The sequence below is a fragment of the Astatotilapia calliptera genome, chromosome 15 (genome assembly GCF_964374335.1).
Source record: "Astatotilapia calliptera chromosome 15, fAstCal68.1, whole genome shotgun sequence".
NCBI classification, from domain to species: Eukaryota; Metazoa; Chordata; class Actinopteri; order Cichliformes; family Cichlidae; genus Astatotilapia; species Astatotilapia calliptera.
In genome coordinates, this window is record NC_137436.1 from 10,981,473 (window position 1) to 11,009,201 (window position 27,729).

A 27,729-nucleotide genomic window follows, 5' to 3' on the forward strand; every position below is an offset into this window, starting at 1 on the left:
GGCAAATCAGTCGAGTTGAACAACTTTTTAATATGGAGATTAAAAAACTGTGTAATCAACTAAAGTGAAATGGAGTGACAATGTTTGAACAGTTTGGTTAAAATGCAGTGACAGGCATTTGGTGCCTGAATGGACCACAGTGGCCAGAAAGAGAGTAAAGAGCAACAACTGAACAATAAACAACAGATGGTAGCTCGCACTTCCAAGAACAGAAAAAGCAGTGTTTGTAGATGAAGGCCTCCGAACAGGCTCCTCACTGCAGTTAAAATTGGGGAATTTCAAAGTCTAGGAATCAGATTTAACGGCAAATCCCAAACATTAACCAGTTTGTAGTGTTTACAAGCTGATGCATTTATGTACTTTGTGGTCATTTAAATATTTGACATAAGTGTAATTATCCACTAAACAAGGCTGGTATTTGAGGTAAAACTGTCGTATAAGGCTCACTTTATGAACTGTAGTTCACTCAGCTGACAGTCATATTAAAGAATGGGCTGTAATAGTACTGATCACATTCTTTGAATTCCAAGTACAGTTTTCGCGATGAGCGCCAACATTTTTGGCATAATAACAAAACGGATGCTTCGGTTGGTATAGAAAAGATTTTTTAGATAGTTCAGTTCCAGCAGAGCTACTCCAACTCTCAATTAAATGGTGTCTTCATCATAGGTGGATTTTTTTCTAAAACTTGGTTTCTGGCCCAGTGTCCAAACTCACTTTTACCATTATAGAGACTCTGACTATGATTCTATTAATGTCTGTCCAATTAGAGATAAAATAAGAAGTGCATGGAGATCTTGGAGCATAGACCCCTGCTCAGATTGCACAGTAGTGACAATACCAGTCAGCAGTCTATGAAAAGGCTCACAAAGCAAGACAGCTGTTTATGTTCATATGCACAGTCACATGGTCAATCGCTAATCCATTCATCCACATACTTCCGCTTATCCAATTCAGAGTTAGACAAGGCGGGGTAGATCCCAGACAAGTCGCCAATCTGTCGCAGGACTAACACAAAGAGACAGACAACCGTTTATGCTCACATCCACACTTATGGCCAATTTTGAATAACAAAAAAAACTTAATATACATTCCCCTTGAACGGTGAGAAAACCTTGGCAGGCACACGGAGAACTCCAGAAAGGCTCCAGAAAACCAGGATGTCTTAAGCCCAGGAACTTTCTGTGAGTTGACAGGGCTTTAAGTTTTACATTCATTTATAATTAACCTTCTTTTAGTAATTAGTGTAAAAAGACAAATATCACATTGGATTTCAACAATAGCTAACAGTTACCACGTTATATTACATTTAACTGGTTATGATAAAGAATCTTTGATAATACACGTGGTATTGTTAGCTTCTGAGTATATTTTAGTCATTTCCCTTTTTTACCATGCCTTCTTACTTCAGCACTTCTCTGTCAATGAAACCCAAACCACAAGCTTTAAGGAGAAGCAGTGAAGAAATATATGGCTATTATGGGTCATTAGAACATAATTTTCGTCATAAAGTGGGTTCCCTTGTATTAACAGTGGATTGCCAAGAGTACTCCTTCTCTGGTTGTCATCAGGGGCAGAGGGAAAGGGCATTAGAAAGGCTTACAAGTGCTAAATGTGCTGTGCCGTGTTAAGGCGTGGTCACATTTTGGCCTTTATCACATCTAGGTTAGAGGCGGCACACTAAAACCTTGTACTGTATCCACCTTCCCAGCAGGGACACTGCTTAGTCTGACAGATCTCGCTCACTCTCACACACACACATATCACTACTGTACACAGGCATGCAAGGCAGAGGCAAACAAACACGGCATCGACCCGCCGACGCTGTTGATTTATGCGCAGTGGTGGAGCAGCAAGGCCTTAAGGTGAGAGAAACTCTCTTACCCTCGACTGGCCTGTTGGAAACACGGGCATGCCTTCAAATTCAGGCCAAATATTAAGTCAGAGAACTGCAGCAAGAAATAACTAGCCTTCATTCATAAACACCATCTGACGGTCAGCTTGTTGTCATTTGAGGGCAGCTAGGACAATTAGCTCTTAATTGTGGCTAGGCTGTTTGGTTGTGAATGGCTGGCATTCATTCATGGTCTGTGACTGGCATGCGGCTTAAAAACATGTTGAAAACTGAACCCGGTACTGAGTAATGAGTTGATATGGGCCGTAAAACTACTGAACATTGCATCCTTACCCAATTTCTGAACTATTGGCTTAGTCAGCGTTGTCTGGATCCTAGTTATATTCCCACCTCAATACATGTACTCTATTTAGGAAACATCAGGACCAAGCCGCACAACAGCGGTGCTCCTCCATGTGTCTAACTGCAACTCCGAGCAGGTCGTGGTCATTTTTGGTCACATCCTCCTGGTCACGGTTCAAAAACGCAGACAGTCTGCACAGACCTGTAATTGCTGTGTCAGTTGTGAGATTTTGTGCAGGCAAATGCTTGTAGCTCGCCCTATAAATATAAAGGCAGGAATCTGTCTGACTCATTAAGATTCTAGTCTGGGAGGTGGCACTGTCAGAGGGATTTCAGAAGGAGAAAACAGAGGGAGAGAAGAGATAAAGGAAGCAGTAAAGTAAAGGACATCTGGCAAATGAGGATATAGTGCCAAGCGGGACGCCATACATTTCCATCCGGTACCCTGAAAAGCACTTAATATTCCACAGCATAAACATCGACCGGATCGCACAAACCCTTTTAAAGCTCGACTCGAGGGGCGTGGCTTCTATCTCTGCAGAGCAACACAGCCGGGGAAACTTGAATTGTTTTTTGAAGAGAATAACCCACATGAGTCCAGTTTGAGCTGGTCCTTCACCCCCTTTATTTACACCAACCCAGAGGGATCCTCTACTCTTATAAATAGACTGGCACGGCACCAGCTTGTACAGCATAGCGTGTGATTAAGCAATGGGTACCTCTCCATTAATGCACATTTGGTACAGATTGTCCGCAGCCGAATCACTGGTGTAGTATTAACTGTGTACATTTATTACCTCATTTTATTTTGAGGTCCTCATACTGTAATGGAGCATTTTTAGGTTTCTTCTGAAAAGAACGATCCCCCTTTCTACAACACTACATTTATCTGACAGCTGCAGCATACATAAAACACTACAACTGATTAAAAACCTGGAACAAAATAGAATAAAACTGTTGCACGTAACTGTAAAGGCAAAAATCTTTTATACTGGATACTACTGAATACTGTATACTAATAATGTCCTGTACAAGCTCTGAATAATACTTTCACCAGTTGGTGGCAAAAAAGAGTTAAACAGGAACTATCATGATTGAAAAAAAATGAAGTCAAAGTTAAGTGTCAAAAATGGCATTTCCTCAAACGGCTAATTATGGCTCCAAATTAGTCATAATACTAAAACGGAAACTACTCAAACTAGTAGGTAAGCTAATGATGGCTGTCTAAAAGCACAGCAGATCATGTGATCATCTGCCACCATCTCATCCTATCCTTTGTACTGTCAAACAAACTTTCTCTGTGGTTTACCTCCTGCATATTTAACATCCTTCGCTCAGTATATCCACTATCCCTCCTCTGCACATGTCCAAACCATCTCAGAGCTGACCTCACTTCCTCTTTGCTAATCCTCTGCACTTCCTCATTCATTTACTTTCCTCTCTCCATCCTCCTCTCTTTCATTTTCCCCACTCATCAAAGCACTCCTTCCATCTTCTCAGCTCACTCTCTTCACTTGTTAGTACATTTCCATCTATATCTTTAATCATCCTAACCTGCTGCCCATCTTTTCCAGCTCGATCTCTGTCTAGCCAATTGATACAAGTCATCTTCTTCTTCATCAGTGTCCACCCTCACACACACACCTGAGTAAAAGCCTTTGGCACCTCTCATTTTGCCGCAGCCCTAGACTTCCAGTACTCCTCTCTACGTTACAAGACATGAGAGGACAAAAAAGGGCAAAAGTTAACCTGCATGTTTTCAGTAACGCGCGTTTTTGGCTCATATGTAAAATAACTCAGACACAATGCTGTGTAACTCCGATGTAATGCCAAAGATAAAGCAAACGTACTTGGTCCTGCACTTCCACTATTTTTCCACAATGTTTTCTATGTTTACCACTCACTAAAGTGCACTAGCCTACCATCTGTGAGTGCTGGCTCAGGCTAAGCCTGGCCTTAAAGATCAAGCTTCTCTTTAATTTGGCAATGTGGGCTGAGCTACGCTAGCTGGTGGTGAGTGGTTTTCTTCAGCCCTTCAAAAACACCTCATTAGAATTGAATGGCTAATTATAGAAAAGATGACACTAAGCTCCATGGTAAATGTGAAACAACCTGTTATGAAACGCACAAGTGAGAGACAGAAAATTTTTGAGGGTCGTCTTCGCTGTCGAGCAAAGAGGCTCAAACATATCTTTTGTGCTCCGAACCCAGACATAAATATACGCAAGTGCATTTGCAAAATTGTGGACATGATGACACTTCTTGACTTTCTGTAGACACACACAGACAAATCTTTAAAAAAAACATGAATAAACAGTAACACACGCAGATGAATAGGCAAGCGACTGAATAGAGGATACAAGAGAGGTTTTGAAATTGCGTGGTTGAGGATGTAATGGAATTGCACATAGTGATTAGGGGCAAATGTTCCAGCTGGCAAGATCGCACGGCCGGTATACCCAGTGGCACATTTGTTTGTGTCGCACATGTCTACTGCAGTGTGCACTACAACACAGAAGTTGCATCTGTTTGCTGTCCAGGAAAGAATTTAGATGGAAGGTTTATGCAAACACTTCCACCAGAAGAGGGGTGAGTGGGGACTTGGAGTGATACATAACATTAAGATGGAGGCCAGAAATGTAAGAAAATGGAAAAAGCAAAGCAGGATTTGAGTGTTGCAATACCTCTGGTGAAAATTTGGGTGAAAAAATTAGAGTTTTTACAGATTGATGGATGGATTCAAAGGAATGGCAGGTCCAGCTGGCACAAATTCAGTACAGTCTAAACCAGACGGGTGCAGCAGCAGAGTGGTGGTGGGCCAAAAGACAGGCAAGTTGTTCTGGGCAGGTCAGTGGAAATGCTACACAACCAGGATCTGTGCCAATGAACCAGGCCAGACAAGTGATGGCTTTTTAAGGGATGTACCAACACAGTAATTGTAAGAAGTAACACTAAATTATGAACAGCAACCCATTTAACTTCATACTGGATACATCCGAAACCTCTCTGACTGGTTTTAAAAAGTAGACACCGTATAAACTATTACAATTTAGCCCATCACTTTCTCTTTTGCACACAGACACACAAACACTAGTCAGATACAAATCATCCCTCTCCAACCCTGTAATTAACACCTCTAACCACACCTGCTGATTGCTTTGTAGAAGCAATTCTGTGGGAAGAATAGGGACTCAACCTCAGTCTGGACTGTAAAACTGGACGGGAAAAAGAACAACTTCTTGGACGCTACGCGTTCTTGGATAAAGACTTTGTTAACTTTGTGTTGCTTTCACTCAAGATGTCTTTTTAAAACATCTGGAAAATGCGGTTTCCCCAGCGGAGCAGAACATTTGTACAGGGTTACAGCTACACTGCTACAGTACATCTCTGCTTTAGTACTTGAAAAAGCTGTTGTTTTGAGGGTAAACGTGACAACAGCGACAAAAGCGTCGACTCCTATAACGTCCAACTTTTTTGGAATTGTTTGATGAGAAGTTAGCTGTAATTTTTTTTGTACACTTGACTTTTGTACACATGCCTCGTCCCTGTACCAAAGACGCCTCGTCCCAGTGGCCCCCAGGATTACAGGCCCGTGGCACTGACCTCCCACATCATGAAGACCCTGGAAAGGCTCATCCTGGACCAGCTGCGACCCATAGTAAGACCACATCTGGATCCCCTTCAGTTCGCTTATCAGCCTCGTCTCGGAACAGAGGACGCCATCATCTACCTGCTCAATCGTGTCTACACCCATCTGGACCAGCCGGCGAGCACTGTGAGGGTCATGTTTTTTGACTTTTCCAGTGCTTTCAACACCATCAGGCCGACCCTCCTGGGTGATAAGTTAGCAGCGATGCAGGTGGATGCTTCTCTGGTGTCCTGGATTGTTGATTACCTGACAGGAAGACCACAATATGTACGTCTCCCACAGTGTGTGTCTGACAAGGTGATCAGCAACACAGGGGCACCACAGGGGACTGTCCTCTCCCCCTTCCTCTTCACCCTCTACACCACAGACTTCAGCCACTGCACAGAGACCTGCCATCTTCAGAAGTTTTCTGATGACTCTGCGGTGGTTGGATGCATCAGCAGGGATGATGAGACAGAGTACCGGGCTGTGGTCGACTCCTTTGTCACGTGGTGTGAGCAGAATCATCTGCAGCTCAACGTGGCAAAGACCAAGGAACTGATCGTGGACTTCAGGAAGACCAGGAAACACTTGACCCCTGTTTCAATTCAGGGGGTCAGTGTTGACATTGTGGAGGACTATAAATACCTTGGAGTACACATTGACAATAAACTGGACTGGGCTAAAAACACCACAGCACTTTACAGGAAGGGCCAGAGTCGTCTATTTTTTGAGGCGACTGAGGTCCTTCAACATCTGCCAGAAAATGCTGAGGATTTTCTATGAGTCTGTTGTGGCCAGTGCGATCCTCTATGCTGTTGCATGCTGGGGGAGCAGGCTGAGGGTCGCAGATGCCAACAGACTTAATAAACTGATCCGTAAGGCCAGCAATGTTGTGGGGATGGAGCTGGACTCCCTCAAGGTGGTGTCGGAGAGGCGGATGCTGTCCAAGATAAAGACAATGTTGGATAACACCTCCCACCCACTCCATGACATGTTGGTCAGTCACAGGAGCTCGTTCAGTGAGAGACTGAGATTACCGAAAAGCACCACTGAACGACACAGGAAATCATTCCTGCCTGTGGCCATCTCCCTGTACAATGCATCCACTTAACACACTGTTTGCTGCTACAACTACACATGTTTCTTTTCCAAATATTTATTTATAAGTGACTTATGTATGTATGTATGTATGTATATATATGTATATATTGTACTATTCTTAGTTAGCGTATTGTCTGTCTTGTCTTAATGTTGGTTTAAAATGGAGCACTGTAACAAAAAATAATTTCCCCCAGGGATCAATAAAGTATTCTGATTCTGATTCTGATTCATATAAGCGGCAGGGAGGGTGTTGAAAGAAACAAAAATGTAATGAGGGACACTGGGACAGAGGTGGGTTTCAGAGGAGAACACATTCTGAGACAGAGGTGTGAGATTTGGCACAGGTGATGTTTGCTTTTCGCTGGGGACAACCACATTCCATATTGAGAATGCTTTTCGGGCTATGATCCTTCAAACGCTCTAAAATAATTGTATTTTCTTAGGATGATAACTGGACACATTATCGCATTTATTTCACCTGTTACGAGGTTTAAAAAAAGAAAAACAGCTGAGAGTGTCCAACAATTTGCAAAAACGAAAGTAAATGTAATAATGTGAGCATTAAAATGTGCGATTCTATAATAGCCCACTGAAAGCAGAACACACAGGTTTCACTTCGAGCTGTTTCAGTGGTAACAAACTGCGCTGTGTAACAATAACAACTTCTATGACCAAAATGTGTCAAAGTTTGTGCTTGTGGTTGTCTGTCTATTTCAGTCTCGTGTCTCTGATACAAAGTGACAAATTGAAATATAAACCAGCTACCTAAAGCTTTGTTCGGGTGGGGAGTGGAGGTTGTTACTAGAAGTGCTTGCTTGTGCATTAAGGTATGGAGTCTTGCTCTAAAATTTTTTTTTTAATACTCATCACAAATATATATTTTTTTCTAGTTTGTGTGAGGAGTGTTTTTTTTTTTTTCAAATATCAAGAATATAGAGGGAGAAAAGCTCATATTAAAGAAAGGGAGAAGCTGCTGGGCCGTGAAGTGGAATGAAATCGATAAAGTCAATATTTGCACCACTTGCACAGCAGTGAAATAACGGCATCGTCTACGTGACGTGTGGGTTTTTGTGCATATGTGTAGGACACCCTCACCTGTTTATATACAGTGCCTAACAAATGTATTAGACCATCTGTAAAAATAAGAACACGCAAATATTTTAGGAATACTACTTTAAAAAAGTTTGATAAAAAACAAAAATGACAGAATTCATGTTTTTATATCCAAATTTGAACTTGTACACTGGACTGGACAACATTGGTCACCTCAAGGCACTTTAATTTGTAATGTATTAGACCACCTGTGGCAATACAGTGAAAACACAATTAAAAATGATTTTGGTAAGATACAATAACATATTGTTTAATAATCCCAGAGTTGGGAAATTCCCATTGCTACAGCAGCAGAGTCCACAGGGCAGTAATAAACGGCAGGTAGCTACCACTATTGTTAATTTAGGGTGGTTGTGACAAAAAACCTTACGTAAATTTGTTAAGTACTGTATGTAACCAGTAACTGTAATAATATCAGCTTTATCTTTGTGTCAGGGTTTTGAAGTAGATGAAAGACTTCCTACAATCTTAAAAGCTAGAGGTTATAGAAAAGGCTAAATTGTGCTTTACGAAAGAAGTAAATTCTCACTAAATCCTTCAGCTGCCTGTAGTACATCGTTATTATAGACGTATTAATAAGTGCAGCTTTGAAGTCTCAAATATACTCAAAGATGACTTTTGCAAATAAACTGAATCTAGAAAACAGAAAAACCAGTTTAACTCCGCTGAACCTAAAAAGGGAAACAGGCTCCATAAAACTTGCAATGCAGTTCCCCAAAAGTGCATGTAGTGGTTTCAAGAACATGGGCTGGGCCCTCCCACTATATCTCCCCTGCTATATATTTAAGTCAGCTATTTTAAACTACTTCTTACTTTTTCACTTCCATGAAATGAGGGTGGGCTGACCAAGATGTGGTAAGTTCACTCTGAGAAAAGTTAACCAGGCTTCCTTGATCTCACTGACCACCGGGCAAATATGTTTCTCTTTAACAAGTCCTGTGGCTTCTGGTAATGTGTTTCACACTCTCAGTCCAGTTGCTTGATAAAACTGGAAGATAATTGCTTGACATTAGTGACCTGCTGTTTGATCGGAAACGTATGTGGCCAGCTGGCAGAAACAAGTCCTCAACATTTCAGATGATCTGTGGCAATAAACTGGGGAATGTGGGGTTATTTACCACTCGCCAAAGTAAACAAAGAGACTTCCCAAATGGCTAACAACACCAGGACACAGAGATATGAGGAAGGGTGCAGCTTAAAAAATTCTCATGTAGCAGGGTGCAATTATTGTATTTCTATTTTTGACATGAAAGGACTTGGATTCAGATTAAAGGTCTTTTCTTTCTGAATGAACAGGGAGGAGTTGATTAAAGCCGGGAGCTCAGTTTACACGCTGTAAGCAGACACTTAATTCTCTCACAGGACCTCTATTTATTTGGTCAATGATGTTTTAAATTATGGGATATGCTGTGTGTAGTCACCTTTTTTCAAAAGCATGAGCCTGGGTACCACCCAGTGGCTCCGGGCCTTGAGCCACCCACCCATTCACACATCACCACAAGCACTACCATAAAAGTCAACACAGCCAGCCGTCATCAGTGACTTGGCAACCCTTTAAAACAAGACAAAGCTTTTTTGAGATGATGTATTCTTGACTACACAGCATACAAACAAGTGAAACAAACAGAGTCCGTTTTATAAATGCTTATGGGGTATTTTCACATCATAAACTTAATAAACTTGAAGCAACCACTTTGCTTAGCTTCCTAGACGCTCTGTGAATGGGGGGAGACAGCTAGCTAGACTCTTTATATGACAGCGAATCCATCTACTAACACCACAACACATCAATAACTAAGAAGGTAGAACTAAAAACTACTTTCGGCTGCTCCTTAATTCACAAGTGGGTATCCACATGTTTTGATTTGGCAGATTTTTGCACTAGATGCCCTTCCTGATGCAACCCCAAAGGGGTTTGGTTTGAATTTCCTCCCGGGAAGCCGCAGATATGCTTGAAGCACGTGGCCCTTGACAGTGGTGTTGGGGATGTGGCCCTTGACAGCCCTTTTATACTTGCTGCTAAGCAAAGCAGAAGAAGAAGAGGCAACATACAGAAAGTATGCTACTCCGATGAAACATAAATGAGATGCAGCAGATCAAGAAGGAGGGAATTTTCCTTTGAGCTGGCAAAAATGATGGTGGCCCTTTTGTCGTTTGCACGAGGGAGACTTCAGTGAAGGCTAGTTAAAGCCAGTAGGTCCTCCAGCTCTTTCATTTAGCATATGAGTCAGACATGCTGTGCACATCGGGTTACCAAAACTTTGGATATGCATGACAAACGCCACTGACAGGCCTAGAAATGCCACTCTAGTGACAAGCGTGAGTGCCAGCACATTTACGGCTCAATAATCAGAAAATATCGTCTAGTTTTACAAACCATGGGGAAAGGGTTCATACAATTGAAGACTAAAGTTAGTAGCATGCACTAATTGCTGCATGATATATGCAGAAAAAGCAGGAAAGCAACTGCAAAATACCCGCTCAATTTACTGAAACATCACTGAAAACAGCATTACAGAAACAGTTTAACTGGACACATCCCAAGTTTGTAGAACAAATTTCATGTTTTTCTTCAGTGACATGCAAAAAGAAGAAGCACTGTACGTTCAGTAGTGCCGCGCAAAAACCCGATCACAAACCATTGCCCACAAATTCATCTGGGATTTCTCTTCGGTTATAACCATCATTGCTCAGCAAGCCTTGAACAGCAGTTGCAGTTTAACAGCACTGGTACATTTGTAATGTTCTTTCCATCTGCTCTCTTTTCATGTGGCAAAAACAAATGCACTAATGAAAGATAATTACCCTGTGTTGTTTTAGTGTTTGCCTGTCTCTCTGGAGAGGGAGAGCAGTCTCTCAAGCGTGGAGATGCTAATTGGTAATGCTAATTGCTTCCATTATGTAATGACAGGGTCAACACAAATATTTTTTTCAAATGATTTCCTATCCTGAAAATTCAAAACACACAAAAAAAGATAATAGATTATCATCAATGCATGCCTAACGGAGTACTTGTAACAATCATAAAATAATAACTTAATGACTGCATGTCTTCATTGCGAACCCCTCTAATTTGAAGCACTGAAGCTTTTCCCCTTTGGTTTCCATTCAGTAAAAAAAGCAGATTATCCTTTATTGACCCTTAAACTCAGTTAGAATCTGGCGTGTTACAAAGCAGGTAAATACTCTACTCAGCAGGCAAGGCTGCTTGTTTTACCAACCCTAAGAAAATTATGGGCCATCTGATTGTTTTGGCATTTAAGTTGGATGTGCTGCCAGTTAGGGGTTATTTTGGGGTCTAGTGGAAGTAATGTGTAGTTTTTCTCAACACTTGAGTCCTGCAGTTAGAAGGAATACAGAGTAAGTAGACCAAGCTGTCCTCCCTTCACTTCCTAATGAGGCTTGTCAGGTGGAGGTGCTGGATGGATGCAAAATATTATTCTAAATATTGGATTATTTTGAGTCTTTAGCATTAAAAATAAATGTATGTCTGTGCTTGGGTTGGTAACCTCTGCTTATCTGCTGCACAAGTCAATAACAAAAATGAAAAGGTGTTAAGTAAAGAATTAAACCGGGAGCTCAAGCACCTTTCCACATCACCGATTTCACTTAGGCTCAAAGTGCACATCTGGCAACCCTGTTAGGCAGCTGAAAATGCTGACTGACAGCTTGACCAGCACTGGCCTGATTTTCACTCTATGTGACATTTGGTATACTGCCATGAAGCCTGGAGACTGTCACTTTGGGCAAAGAGTCAGTGCCAATAAATCTGTCATTTAAAAGTGCAAAATATGATTTAAATTTTAAAAAGAGCTTGTTTTTAATATCCTTTAATAGGAAGTGGGTGTATTTGTGTGACTACAGTGGCGAGTTTGCTCCAGAATTCACACTTACATGACTGCCTCATTCAAAAAAAGCTTTTTAATGTGACTAACTTGTCAGCTTTTTCAGTATGAGTGTAAACATAAATGTGCATGCATGTGCATAAAATATATACTATTAACTGTGAACTATAAAATATTTAAATTCAAGCAGAAGGTGAGATTTGAAGTTAGAGGTCTGTAAAGGTCACCGGTGCAAAAGGTAAAGCGAAAAGGTTATTCTGATTAGGGCTGCCACAAACGATTATTTTGATAGTCGACTAGTCACCGATTATTTTTGCGATTAGTCGACTAATCAGATCATCATCCATTAGACGTAAAACTACAGCTTATTGCACCAGCAGCATCTGCTCTTATATAACTATCATTAGCTTACAGCTTTAAGTGTTTAAGGTCTGTGCTAACTAAAAATAAAGACAAGATGATAGTTTATTAAATTTTAATGAAATTTGCAGATTGTTTCGGTGAAGTTTAATAAACTCCTTGCTATCTAAAATATAACAGGACACTGGAGTATATTCTGGAGCATCTCACACTTCTGATAATCAGCTGTCTGCTTGATGTTTATTCAGCTGTGTAAAAACTATAACTTTAATCTCAGACAAACTGATTTACTCAGGAACAAATAAAATACTAAAAAAAAAGCCAAACAATAACATTTTAAGTTATCTAAGTGACTCATATATATTTAACCAGAGTAGCGAAAGACGGCGGTGGGTTTGAAAACGATTTGCGGGGAGTCCGGTGTTCTCACGGCGCTAGTGACCTAGCCCCCGGCTAGCTAGCGAGCTAGTGGGTAACAGATGTCTCCGAAAACGTCGGAGCGCTTTTGAAAATATGTGGTGTCCTGATAAACTGAGCAGATATTTGAGGTTTACACAGCTACATTCTCGCCTGAAAATATGTTAAACGTTTATTTTGTGACCCAGAAAGAATAATAAGAGTAACATTAAAACTAACTAGCTGCCGCCATTGTTGGAAACTGCGCTGGGCCGCGCTATGAACTCTGGGACACAGCTGCTTCTTCTTCTTCTTCGGGGTTTAACGGTAGCTGACATCCTTGTACATGCAATGCTGCCATCTTCTGTTTCAGTCCGTTATTACACTCTTAAATCCTGCCACTTATTCCTGCGTCTTTTGTGATCGTACAAAGTTTCAAACGACGCGTCGACTATTAAATCAGTCGTCGACGATTTTGATAGTCGACGTAATCGTGACTAGTCGACAAATCGTGGCAGCCCTAATTCTGATGTGAAATAAAGGAATGATGAGCAGTTTAATGCATCTGATCTTTGACCACCAGAATATCAATGATGTAGTAGCTCATCTGGCAGGTTAATATAGTAGTGAAGCACAAAAAGAAAGTTGTAAGCTGTCATTGGTTCGCTGTACAAACCAATGAGAATTAAAATCCATGAAGAAGGCAGGAAGCCTCTCAATTAGACATATTCAAAACAAATTAATCTAATTTCACTGCAATCTGAGCAATACTCAGTGAGGAGAAGAGCATAAAAATTGGAAAAAGGATCCATTAGTTGGTCATTGTGTTCAATCTTCGCTAAAATCTGCTCAGCGCTCTAAGAAAAGTAGCTAATTTTGTGAATTGTGGAGGGAGGGATGGATGGATAGACACACTGATGGACGACAGAGGCCTCGCCATCTCATTAACTTCCAGACTTACTTACAACAATTACTCCATTAATGGATTCACACCTCAAACTCCATCATTTATTTTAGAAAATAATGAGCATACAATAATATAAGTAGAGCAATAGAAAATAAAGGTAAGCACAATATATCACCAAACTGCTATTTGTTTATTTCCCGTACTAGAATCTAATTAATTCAGTTTAGTTTAACTTTGTTATCACCCACACTAGTCTGGTCCACCCCACAGTTTAAGCACCTCTACATTAGCGGTTTCAGCCCTGTTAAGGTATGTAAGACACAGTGTTATACTCGTTGTGTATTATTCATGAGTCTGTAGGAGGTCGAGGAACAGTATGTGTTCTTCCCTTTCTCTCTCTGCAGCAATTCCCAACTCATCCTCCCTGAATTTATTATATACATATAAAGTTTGTGTCACTACACCTACTAAGCGTTGACCAGCCAAACTAAACTTTATTTGAATTCACTTAAAAAGTTTGCTTTGAACCACTTCCTGGCCAGCAAAGGTGCAAACATGACACAAACTGAAGGGAGGCCGAGCGACCCTAAAGCTTCTTCTGTGTCTACACATACTTGTCTAATCCCTAATACCGCCCCAGAGTCTCCAACTCGGACACTTTACTGGCCCGTTTCTGAAAAGTTAAATTTACGTGTGTGTGTTTTAAAAAGGTTAAAGGGTTCTTTTGAGAAGCAGAGCAAAGTTAGTGGTGAAAGACTCCCAGCCACATCAAGTTCAGCATTTATGATTCATGGCAAGAAGACTGGGGGCTATAACAACACACAAACACTTAGAAAGACGTGCATACTTAAATGTTGCTTAAAAGTCCATTAAATCGAAATATATGTTAAAGGAGTAAGTGCACCATGTATTGAGTAAGAGCACAGTTAAAGAGGACATTTTGCTTCGCTCTGTTTTGCTGTCTCAGCTCCAAGCACTTAAAAATATGGCATAAAATATGAAGAACGCTTCTTTCCCAGTCGTTGAAACTTTGTTGTAACTTTTCATTTATATACAGATTTTTGCCACACAGACGTGTCCATACACCCCCTGGCAAGAAGAGGCATTTTCTGGCAAGGTAGCTGGGTCAGCATACAGTTTATGAGCAAAGGAGGGAAAGACAGACACGAGAAAGTGTTAGACAAGGTCAGCGAGTGTGAACGCACAGTGGTGAGCAGGCTGTAAATTCAGCAGGTTTAAAGGTCTGCACGGCAGTTTAGTTACTGCGACTATACGGCATGTTGAGTGACATCCTCATCCACCGACCTCCCCACCGAGCCAAACAAAACAAGGTCTGTTCCCTACCGGCAACATCTGACTGAGAGAAACCCACACACCTATCACACAATCACACTAAATCAAGCTGCCAACCTCCACGTGCACGCCCACACTCACCCACCTCAACAGGATTCCTCACCTTCATCTTGGCACAGCGCAGCCAAAAGTAACACAAGTTAGGTCACACGTGTGTTTAACGAGGCACAGCAACAGACATAAAGTATCTCTTCATCAGAGAAAATGTGGTGCATTAGTTAGAAATGCCAACGCCAGGCTTAGAGCTATTATATTAAAAGTAATTGATTTATTTTATTCACTAGAAGGAGGCATTTATTTTAAAGGTCTGCTTCTCCTCATAATTCTGGTGATTTGTGAAGTTTCCCCTTATACAGTTTTTGGAGCTTGCATCTGGGTTCTGAATAACAGACACAACAAACTAAGAGTGAAGACTGTGTGAGCTCTTTGTGAAAATGACTTTCCTATGAACCTGTTCAAAGCAGTCCCAATCACAGGAGTATTTTGTACCGTCCCTCCTTTATCCTAGATTTCTTCCTTCCACGGTCTCTCCCTCAAGACCACACACACTTCAGAACAGAGACAATGAGCAGACCACATCTCAAGCTCTTTCACACACCAGCCCAACTGGATTTCTCTTTCTACAGCTGTTTTACATGCAACAAAGTTACCTGAAATGTGTCACAAACCTGCTGACTCAGACTCAGGAAACAAAACAACATCAAAAAAGGCTTTAACTTTATATGATCGATTTGACCCTGTCACAACTTTCAGCTACAAAGTCGTTCTTCATTGCCTCAGCATCATAATAAATGCAGACGATTAGTCATCCACATCCCAGTTGAGGTGCTACACTGTGGCGCTGTTACATAAAGAAAAACCCTCCCGAACTCCATACACTACAGTGGAGTCACTGTTTAACAAGGCTCAGGTCCACAGGGTCTCTGTGTAGAGATGCTGTGGAGATCAATCGTGGAGGTGGGAGCAGAGACTAGATTTTCTAGAGGGATTCCTCATCCTGGTCCACAAGGCTGAGTGTCAATGGCTTATGCCCTATAAGCCATTAACACTCAGCCTTGTGGACCAAATTATACATTTCTTTTTTCCTAATGGTGTTTTGATGTAATTTTCTTGCTTGCTCGTCTGTGGTAATAGCACATACATCTGCCCCATCATCAGCCTAGGCATATCAGTGTATTTGTTCAGAATAGAGCACTTCTTAGAAGCAGTACTGCAGTAAGGAAGCTATCTCACCATGCATGCATTAGCTTTGTGCAAGTACTTTAAATTAAAATAAACTGGTGTTGACTGCCATGATTTCTAGATTGCATTATTAGGCTCCAAAGTTGAATGTTCTGCAGTGTGAACTTTTAATATTTTAGCACTCTTCAAAAAAAAAAAAGGTAAAACGTTCTATTTTAGGAATCTGTGCTTATGCTTTGAATGAAATCCAAGTTATTTTTGACAATATTGTGCAGCTTTAGTCTGCCTATGTATTTGTATGCCAGTCGGTTAGACTGTGTGCTTGTATGTGTCTACAGGAAACCAATCTGACCCAGGGGATTAGTAGCTGACCTGGAAAGTGACTCTCATTCTGTTCCAGATGTTTATCACGTGATAAAAGGTTAGCCCCCTGTGAGAAATAGGTAGAAATGCAACCTAATTTTTTCAAGACACAGGCCGTGTTCTCGCTGGAAAATCACCTTTGCATCTGATTCTGTTTAGGGTATCAAAGAGGTTGAAGTCACAAGATCAGACTTGTACAAGCAGACACTGCCTTTTGACTCTTGACAGATCTTATCCTAGAGGCTGACACTCAGACATATGTCTATGGCAGATGTGGCCACAAATGGGCTCTTTTTCACACACACAGTAGACTTTATCCACTTTACCGTAGTTAAGATCCAGTGCACTGTAATGACAGAAATATAGCTGCCAAGTAATGTTAAAATATATCTATATAAATATTTAAAAATAATCCCTTCAGGCCAGAATATTTTAAATTGGAAACCTGCCTGACATTAAAAAACTGGCAACACTGTAGCGTGCTTTTTATTAAAACAACCACAGATGCACTCTAGGCTTTAAATAACCGCATAAATTCAGCCTTTCACCCCTCGTTCAACCGGTGCAAGCCGTGCGTAATGAGAGCTGCGCGGCTGGAGCGCACCAGCTGGCTGTACAAGAAGAGGCGTCAGTCTTCAGCATGAATCCTAACAGTTGCTAAGTTCTAGTTGCCATAACACCTCTCAATCATGCTCTTAGAACTCACAGCGGCGTAAAAGTGACGATAAATACCCCAGGTTTAGGTGGTTAAACAAAATGAGTGAAAAAACTTCACATTTTTTCACACATCTTTGTAGACTGACGGGATGATATTGACTCGGGATGATACACAGCTGTGTATATGCAATAGTTAGTGTCTGCATTGATATTAAAATGTGGGGGTCTTTTTGGGTTTAAAACAAACTTCACATGGATAAATTAACACTTAGAAATAAGCACGAGAGAAAATCGGTTTCGTCCACCTGGGCTGAATGAGGTTGAGGAGACGATGTGGCCTCCGGTGGGTTTCATGAAAGAGACCCTTTCCATTTTTGATAAACGTTTCTTAATAACTCCTACCGATAAAAAAAAATGTCCAGACGCGGAGAGCAACTTCTTACTATTATTTTGATAACGACCTTCAGGAAGGAGGGTTTTTTTTAAGGAAAAGTTCTTACCGAGATACTGTCTGATGTCTAGCAGGATTTTAGGAGGTCCTCCGTTCAGCTGGTAAAATAGGGAGCCGAAACAGAAGAGAAACAGCGTAGCCATGCAGACCCCATAACCTCGGAGAGAAAATCGCAACGGTAAAACAGAGAGTAAGCTGTACTTTCTGCTGTTTCGCTCTCTAATGTGGTTGGTAGACTGGCTATGGCTGTGAAGGGCACTGCTGTTGAAATTCTTCATCCTCTTCTCCTCACAAAGCGCTGCGGAAAGTCACCCATTCGCATGCGGAAAGTGAAACTTGTCGCTTTGAGATCATTTGAGTGAGACGGACAGTTAACTGGAGACGCGCTGGCACCCAGATCTTCTCCGCTGCTGGAGCCACGGGGCTGTTTTTTGCGTACAGCGTTTCGCTTCTGCTCGCTCCTGCTCGCTGGATGACTGCTCCTTCCTTCCGTCCTCCCAGCCGAGTTAAGGGTCCATCCTTCTGCTCAGAGTCTGGGTGTCAGATTACTAAACGTGGAAATCAGAAAAACTTCCACTTCACACAGGATTTGGTTTGGATTGCAGTGCGTAAAACAGCGTCGCCTAAAGGCCAGGGAGCGGACTCTCATATGATATCGGTGGAAACGAGTCAATTATCATGCAGCAGCTTTTTTTTAAAAAATAATCGTAGTTCTGTAATTTGTGTTTACAGAAAATTTTGAAAAAAAAAGGCTTAAAAAAAACAGACGGAAAAGTTTATATTCTCTGATAAAACGGTCATTACTCGGAAAAAGCTTAAAATTGTCTTATCACCAAATGAAAAGGAAGTATTTGTCTGATAAATGTTAAAAAGAAGCTACCGAGTAAGTTTATCTGATCACCCCTCGTGTGTGTGTATGTCGTAACTTTCTCTTTCCCCCTCAGGCCTGTTGTTAGAAGCTTTGCTTTCCACAGCACAGCCAGAACCCACCATTACACTACACCTGTACTTAGGAGGCCATTCAAAACAGTAACTATTTCCTTGACAGCTACACAGGAGCTGTGACAACAATTTGACTCCACAGGGCAAATGTAATAAAGAGGAATAGAGAAAAAACTGTGTGCACACTGAAATGAACAGCATAATGCAAGCTAGACACAAAAATAAGGAATTTAGTCAAAATCTGCCATACAGCACAGAAGTTTATTTCATGGTACTACAGTATGGAAAGCACTGAGGACACCACAGTACCTCAAGCGTAGTCTAATTAGAATTACTGGACATGGCTCCAAAAGTCTTCTCCTTTTGATGTGTTTCAAGTCTCACATGCACCAAGAGGAAGCTCATAGTCTGCAAGGCCACTGCGAATGTTTCAGATGTTGGTCATTTAGATGTGTTTACTTTTAAGCCATCTTAACTTTAAAAGACTACTATGAAGATACTATAAAGATATTACTGACCAACTCTGTGTTGGTCAGTAATATCTTTGGACTGTAGTACTACTGACGTTTCTTTGAGTTTGCGCTTTAACATAGATGCACTGTGCATCTGCGAACCAAGCTGTGACTCCTCAAAGATTTGTGTGAACTATACAGATTAGTAAAAGCTTGAAAAATACCAAGAGGAACAGAAAATGAACTTCAGTTTTGCACAACAAACCTTGTGGTGGTGGAGTTATTTAAATCAATATCGACCTCTTTTATGGGATAAACGGTGCAAACAAATTTAATGATGGATTAAAGTATTGCATTGTCTTCAATGTATCACTGTGTTTTGTAGAATCTTGGGATAATGAGGACACCTCTCAGTCTCATGGGACTAAATTTGCTGGTGGTTCCTGCTTTTGATGAAGTCCACAATGATCCAGTCACACTCGTTGGTCACTTTATTATGTAAACCTTGCTAATACTGACTTGCACCCCTTGCACCTCCAAAGTTCAAAACACACCTCAGAGATTTTGGTCTATACTGGCATGAGGAAATCACACATCTGATTTCGTCATGTCAGTTCTCAGTCATCCAGGTCGTGGTAGTCTAAGGAGCTTGGAAAGAAAGCGACTGGACCTTTTGAAGTTTCTTGAACTTTCAAAAAACTTAAAGACGAGTTGCTTTCTTTCCAAGCTCCTAGAATAGCACAGTTGCAGACATGCCAGCTACACATCCATCATGTGAATCCTCCATTCCACCACATTCCAAAGGTGATCTACTGGATTTAGATCTCGTAACTGTGGAGGCCATTAGAGTGAAGTGAACTCATTCTCATGTTCAAGAAACCAGTTTAAGATGATTTGAACCATCACATATTTTTGATCTTATCCATCTTGAAGGAAATGCTTGTTTAGCTGCGTTTTCACTCCAAAGAAAGATAGATATGAGCCGAGATAAAAGCCATGCAAGTAAAATCGACTCCCAAATGGCGCATGCAGTCATCGACAGGGATTGGGGGGGACACATAACCAAACCGGGGTTTACACTCTGCTCTTTATCCATTTGTGACTCCTCAACATGAATAAGACTGGAAAACCTCAGTGCGCTTTCGCTGTCAACAGCTGCACTGCAACAAAGGCTAGACAGACTGCCTGCAGAACAAATTTGCTTTGGATCTTGTTGTCATGAGCTGATGTGTGTATAGTTTTTGAAATGAGGCATTATGAGCCAGACAAAAGACACTGTTTCTAAGCTCCTTGTCTTTACAGAGTTCTGCCAACTGAGCCTTTGGCATTATAGTATCTACATGAGGTTATTCAGATCTGCCAATTCCAAACATGATAACAGATCATCTCTTGCCTCTTTATTAGTTTTCTGTGGCACAAGCAAGTTCTCTAAAAACAAAATGCGCTCAGTACAGTGCAAGTCTTGGGTCTTTGGTTTTTTTAGGTTATTGTTTTAATATATATTTAAAACAGATCTCAACAGTCCAGCACACAGGCCCAAAGCCAGTGTATAGCTTACACATAGCTTTCCACTACTTTGCCTTTGTGGGTACAGCTGTATAGTTGCAATGAGCAGGCCACAGTCATTGCAAGAAACAGTTTATTATATTTCAGAATGACAAATAGTTATGGACATTGCTTTTGTTGTTTCAATACACAGGCAAATCTGTATGGACAATCATTAGGTAGATGAAAACCAAATAAAATTATTTGTACACATATTTTACAATACATACTGTCGCTCCTTACTGGCTAAAGCAATATGCATTACGCAGGAAGGTATTGCTATTCATATAATACAGCTAATTACAAGATGACATGAAAAATAAAAACAAAAAATAAGTTATTTAAATATCAATTACATATACAGACTGTGCAACTTCTGCTAAGCGTTTCATATATGTAATTAAGAATTTAGTAAACAATAACGTGGCGCACAGCGTGACGTGGAAAAGGCACATACCTTTAACGTTGCGTGACGAACTCAGTATTCCTCATCCACACATAAACCCAAAAAAGGAGTTTTAAAAAAAATCTCTGTTTTCGTTGATTCCAAACGCCGTTTACGTGTGGACGAAACAGCTGCGTTTTCAAAATCACCCGTGTAGGTGCGGACGCAGCGTAAAAGAGTTAGTAGTTTACTACCTGCAGATTACTTGTATTTGCTTAATTGTTTACTAAATGTTTGAGGTGTGAAAAAAACCGCAATGGAGCAAAATATGGGTGTGTGTGGTTGGAGGATGTGTGTGTGTGTGCGTGCGCGCGGGGGGTGGGGGGATATTTGTCTTGTAAAACGAAGGGGGGCCCAGCAAAAAAAGTTTGGGAACCACTGGATCAAAGTATTGCATTTTCTTCAATGTATCACTGTGTTTTGTAGAATCTTGAGATAATGAGGACACCTCTCAGTCTCATGGGACTAAATTTGCTGGTGGTTCCTGCTTTTGATGAAGTCCACAATGATCCAGTCACACTCGTTGGTCACTTTATTATGTAAACCTTGCTAATACTGACTTGCACCCCTTGCACCTCCAAAGTTCAAAACACACCTCAGAGATTTTGGTCTATACTGGCATGAGGAAATCACACATCTGATTTCTTCATGTCAGTTCTCAGTCATCCAGGTCGTGGTAGTCTAAGGAGCTTGGAAAGAAAGCGACTGGACCTTTTGAAGTTCCTTGAACTTTCAAAAAACTTAAAGACGAGTTGCTTTCTTTCCAAGCTCCTAGAATAGCACAGTTGCAGACATGCCAGCTACACATCCATCATGTGAATCCTCCATTCCACCACATTCCAAAGGTGATCTACTGGATTTAGATCTTGTGACTGTGGAGGCCATTAGAGTGAAGTGAACTCATTCTCATGTTCAAGAAACCAGTTTAAGATGATTTGAGCTTCGTGTAATAGCATGTTACCATGCTGGAAGTAGCCATCAGAAGATGGGTACGCTGTGGTGAGTAATGATACTCATGTCGGCTGTGGCTTTTAAAGAATGCTAAAATAGTACCAAAAGGCTCAAAGAGTGCCAAGGAAGTATTCCCTACACCAGGGGTGGGGAACTCCAGGCCTCAAGGGGCTGGTGTCCTGCAGGTTTTAGATATCACCCTGGGTCAACACACCTGAATCAAATCATTAGTTTATTACCAGGTCTCTGAAGAACTTCAAGACATGTTGAGGAGGTAATTTAACCATTTAATCCAGCTGTGTTGGATCAAGGACACATCTAAAACCTGCAGGACACCAGCCCCTTGAGGCCTGGAGTTCCCCTGCCCTACACCATTACACCACCAGCAGCAGCCTGAACTGTTGATACAAGGCATGACGGAGCCATGGTTTTATGTTTACTTTAAATCAAGAATCATCAGATCAGCCAATTTTTGGTGAACGTGTGTGAATTGTGGCCTGGATTTCTTGATCTTAGCTGACAGAAATGACACTCAGTTGGTCTTACACATGTTGTCTGTTCAGAGATGGTCTTCTGCACTTTAACAGTTTCTACTTATCAGCCCAAAGCAGTCTGGCTATCCTCTGACCTAAACAAGACATTTTTACCCAGAGAACTCTGCTCACCGGATATTTTCTATTATTAGGACCTATTGATGGTTATGTGAAAAAATCCCAGTAGAGCAGCAATTTCTGAATACTGCACACCTAAATACATTGATATGCTGACGCATAAGTGCATGGTTAGATGTGTACCTAATAAAATGGCCAATGAGGTATCATGTATGGTGGATTGTTCTATCAAGAATCCCTCAGGATCTTAGGGAGCTTTCATTATAGGCTGTGGCAAGATGAAGTTATACAGCATCCATTCAAAAGCTTGGAAAGAGAAGTGATTCAGAATAATGGCAAATCAGCTAAAGCAGACAAGGTTCACTGTAAACCTTTCCCCCTGAAATATGTCAGTTTCAATGAGCAGTGGTTCTTTCTGACATTGAGTCGGGTAGGCATAAAGTATAACTATAAGACTATAAAACTATAAGAGATTGTTGAACTGTTGCTGCTTATTTGTTGGAGGGTTTCTTTTGCAGCCATCACATATTTTTGATCTTATCCATCTTGAAGGAAATGCTTGTTTAGCTGCGTTTTCACTCTGAAGAAAGATAGACATGAGCCGAGATGACTGCCATGCAAGTAAAATCGACTCCCAAATGACGCATGCAGTCATCGACAGGGATGGGGGGGGGGACATATAACCAAACCGGGGTTTACACTCTGCTCTTTATCCATTTGTGACTCCTCAACATGAATAAGACTGGAAAACCTCAGTGCGCTTTCGCTGTCAACAGCTGCACTGCAACAAAGGCTAGACAGACTGCCTGCAGAACAAATTTGCTTTGGATCTTGTTGTCATGAGCTGATGTGTGTATAGTTTTTGAAATGAGGCATTATGAGCCAGACAAAAGACACTGTTTCTAAGCTCCTTGTCTTTACAGAGTTCTGCCAACTGAGCCTTTGGCATTATAGTATCTACATGAGGTTATTCAGATCTGCCAATTCCAAACATGATAACAGATCATCTCTTGCCTCTTTATTAGTTTTCTGTGGCACAAGCAAGTTCTCTAAAAACAAAATGCGCTCAGTACAGTGCAAGTCTTGGGTCTTTGGTTTTTTTAGGTTATTGTTTTAATATATATTTAAAACAGATCTCAACAGTCCAGCACACAGGCCCAAAGCCAGTGTATAGCTTACACATAGCTTTCCACTACTTTGCCTTTGTGGGTACAGCTGTATAGTTGCAATGAGCAGGCCACAGTCATTGCAAGAAACAGTTTATTATATTTCAGAATGACAAATAGTTATGGACATTGCTTTTGTTGTTTCAATACACAGGCAAATCTGTATGGACAATCATTAGGTAGATGAAAACCAAATAAAATTATTTGTACACATATTTTACAATACATACTGTCGCTCCTTACTGGCTAAAGCAATATGCATTACGCAGGAAGGTATTGCTATTCATATAATACAGCTAATTACAAGATGACATGAAAAAAAAAAAAGCAAAAAATAAGTTATTTAAATATCAATTACATATACAGAATGTGCAACTTCTGCTAAGCATTTCATATATGTAATTAAGAATTTAGGTTGCAAAACAAACTGGAAGTGAGTAACTGGAACTCAGTTGAATTAAACTTGGCATTGGGAACTCAATACTACATTAAAATACCAGCATAACCCCTTTGAAACTCTTTACATTACCTGACAAAGTTGTCCATTAATGGACCTGTGAACAAAATGTAGCCAATTTTTGCCTATAAAACAGTTAGACCATCTAAAGTGCATTTACAGTGTCAGTATTTTCAATCTTTACAAAACACTTTTCGGGTCTTCTACTAACGACCCCCTCTCCTCACTTAGCCCAGAGCACCACTTTGATTGAGAGGAAAAAAGGCATCGTATATCCATCGATCCATCTGCCTGCCAAGTGCCCACTGCAAAACATAACCTCTAAATTTTGGAGTAACTGTTGTTCAGAATTTCGATTAATGAAATGAAGTAAGTCATCAGCTTGATTCTGGCTACAAAAGTTATAACTGTTAGAAATAAAAAGGGAGGGAGAGAAATAATATTTATTTGTTCAGTTTCATTTAGCCTGCGCAAACGAAAGACTAATGAGATTCTGGATAGTTTCAGTTGTGTTTTTGATCCCAAGATTCCCTCCCCCCTCAGGCCGACCTCGCTCAGCATTTCCCTGAATTTTAAAACTTGTTTTTCTGAACACGGAGGTCAGCTTTTCACCTGATGTGACAGCTTGCATCGACCATTCCTTTTAACTGTTTGACAACTCATACTAGCATTGATTTGAAGAAAAGAAAATACATCCCACACAGCTTATTGTTCTGCTATGATTTAAATTCCTCAACGCTGCAGCCATTGTCGACAGTCCAGTAAATTCGGGACCTGACAGCCCAGACGTCAGCTGTGTCTTCGTGCTTCCCGGTTCCATAACCCCTCTGTAACGCGTACAGTCAGTGTGTTTTAATATGGTCCAGAGATGTTCAGCAAGCAATGGTCATGCCTGTGGCAAGCCTGTGGTGTTGTGGTATTAGCCTGGCTTCACTGGAATGAACACTTCAATCACTTAGAAACATGTTCTGGGCTCCACATCCATGTATATCAGTGAAATGATCTAGTTGAGAATGCATGTATAATATGTATAGTATAGGATATATGCCACAGTTCAGTCTCAGTCTTTGTAGCTCCTCAATCATAATGGTAAGGCAACTTAAAAGGTCCGTTGACACACCAGGGAATGTATTATTTCAGCGAGAGGTGATTGTAAATTCTACAGCAAAACAGAGCTTTCTTTAAGACGTTATATAAGAGCAAAGTGCCCATCCAGGATATTGTTGTGAAAGGGTAAAGTATAAAATACAGAACTATAAAATGACAGGGTGGGCTCGAAGTAAGCCCGCAACGATCAAAATGCAAAACACAAATTTTAACACGAGTCATTTTGAAATTAAGATGTGCACTATGCTACAATATATAAGCATGACACAAAATAAGCCACCTCGAAGCCATTGTTTGGTGTGTGTATTTAGTCGATTAACAGTCCAGATATTAAATGTGTCGCGTCATCGTGAAACTATTAGTGGGAAGCAAACATCGAATTATGTCGCTTTGGCTGAGCTACTTCCTTAAATGACCCTCAGATTAAGTTGCCTCTGCCACACGACAGATGAAAAATGAAGCACTTATGAAATATGCAGAAAATAGTCTTTCTTGGTTTTCTTTTTAAAAAAAAAAATCCATCCTTAAAAAAAAAAAAAAAAAAAAACCCTGTGTGCTATCATCCTTAAAGGCAGATCCAAGTCTTTATTTTAAGACTTTGGGAGATGTCTTCAGAATGGAAGTCATCCCACACAGTGAGTCTACAGTCTTTTTTGTCTTTTTTCTTTTAAAGGCATCTGATATCTTGTCTTGGCTGTTTGGAGGAACTCCTCGATGTCGTAAACATTTGGAAAAAAGACAGCGTGATAAAAGAGAAAGGAAAAAAAAATCAGAGAGCAGGATATGTCTTTAACATGTGCGAGAAGAAACGCTGTAGTGCCGTGAGGGCCAATTTACCCAAGGCCACCTACTGACCACGAGATGGTGCGGATCAGTGAGTTGATGAGACTCGACTCCACCAGCATGATTACGACTGAACCTCTCTGTGTGCGTGGACCGATCGCGCCTCACAGATCAGGCGGCGGACGTGACGTTCGTCCCGCACCCCAGCTTCCCACGCACTGCTCTCGGTTAACAAGGCCACGCGGCTCAGCGTGTCAATCCCTGCTGTTGCCAGAGTTGTGGAGTACATGGGTAGGCCGATGGAGATGAGCCAATCGGAGACTGTGCTGATGTTTCCTAAGGTGGGAGGCTTTCGGCACATCTCCGTCAAACCTCCAGAGGGGATCTGAGTGACACAGTGGTTTAAAAATCATTAGTTTCACAGGATGATGGTGCATTTTGTAGGCAACTTTGGCCCGAAAGCTCTGTTTCTGAACAACTCATGAGGCTCTATTAACATCTTTAGTGCTTTTACTGTTGTTTCATAACAGTAATTACATAGCCATTCCCTTTATTATTTCCACATTTAGCTGGACCATTAGATAGCCAAACAACCGTAATTTGCACTTCACCCCAACAATGGCTTTTGGTCCTTCGAACTGACCAATTTTCCAGGCTTCATTGTTACATTTCAGAAAAGCCTCACAGCATTTATCTCACACTAAAATGCATAAAATTGCCCAAAAGTGGACTCTATCGAAACACTCAGGATAATTATTGTTCCCTTACAGCCATGCGGTGTTGTTTACGGAGCTCTTTGACTCTGAGCTGGTCTATGGTAGACGCCACGTCTTTGACTGGCTGCTCCAGATCCTCGGAGTAACGCTGTACCAGCGGGTGGGGGATGCCGCATCGGCCGTGCTGAAGGAGGAAAGTTGTGAGAAAGACATTGAATATGGCTAGGAGAGAACAACACTTTGAAACCACTTAAAGCTAGTATCATTAAACGCCTTCTAAAATCAATAAGCAAATGCGTTCCTGTTCTTTGAAACGTCTATTCTTTCATTTGACCTTTTAGACAGCTATTCATGCAAATCACCTCCTCCCCATTTCCAACATCAGTGTCATCCAAAAGTGTCCATCTGCTCCTTCACCAGGAATGTATGAACCCCTGGGTCCTGTCCTATTTCCTACCTTCATTCAAAACTTTGCTATGCTGCTCCATCAAATCGCAAAACACTTTCATCTTCTTTCCCCCCCCCCCCTACAATCTCTACTAGCCATGCCCTAACGCCCTCCTTCACTGAAATCTGTAGATACTGATTCACTCATAATCTAAATCATTCATTAAGTTACCTAACTGACTTCTGACAGCCAGAGTGAAGCCTCAAGGCGCACTGGCACACGTTGCTAGTAAGACAACAATGCGCCTCTCATGTCTCTGCCAGTCCACTTATGACTAACAGGAATCCAGCAGAGCTCTGCTGTGGTCGAGGGCCCCACTTCTCACCTCATCACTTGATGCCTCTGTTTGCATATGTGTTGTTTTCTTGCCAGTGCTGGGGGCTCCAACATGTTCAAGGGGCCCAGCCTGGGGTCTGGCAAGAGCCAGGAGGTTTTATAACCCCGTCTGCCTTCAGTAAGATTCAGCCCATAAACTTAACAGTCTGAACCGCATCATAGTGAGACTCAAGCCACAGTCTTTCCTTCTCAGCTCCAGCATATTTATTATTGC

At 41.2% G+C, this 27,729-nt stretch overlaps 2 protein-coding genes across 13 annotated transcripts in view; both read right to left on the bottom strand.

The window, feature by feature from the left end:
* usta (uronyl 2-sulfotransferase a) overlaps positions 1-18,039 on the bottom strand; it is a 59,355-nt gene extending 41,316 nt beyond the window's left edge. The window contains exon 1 of one of the 2 annotated variants that reach the window (XM_026143345.2): positions 17,606-18,039. In XM_026143345.2, coding sequence (XP_025999130.1) covers positions 17,606-17,834 — 229 coding nt within the window. In that variant the 5' untranslated portion in view covers positions 17,835-18,039. The remainder of the gene's footprint in view (positions 1-17,605) is intronic. The other variant, XM_026143344.2, reaches the window with a different exon arrangement.
* Positions 18,040-25,728: 7,689 nt separating this feature from the next.
* The window catches only part of sash1a (SAM and SH3 domain containing 1a), a 162,557-nt gene continuing 160,556 nt past the window's right edge, over positions 25,729-27,729 (bottom strand). For 10 of the 11 annotated variants that reach the window (XM_080290163.1, XM_026143337.2, XM_026143339.2 and 7 more), the window contains 2 exons: positions 26,784-26,915; positions 25,729-26,400 (listed from right to left, as the gene is read on the bottom strand). In XM_080290163.1, coding sequence (XP_080146289.1) covers positions 26,140-26,400; positions 26,784-26,915 — 393 coding nt within the window. In that variant the 3' untranslated portion in view covers positions 25,729-26,139. The remainder of the gene's footprint in view (positions 26,401-26,783; positions 26,916-27,729) is intronic. The other variant, XR_003269839.2, reaches the window with a different exon arrangement.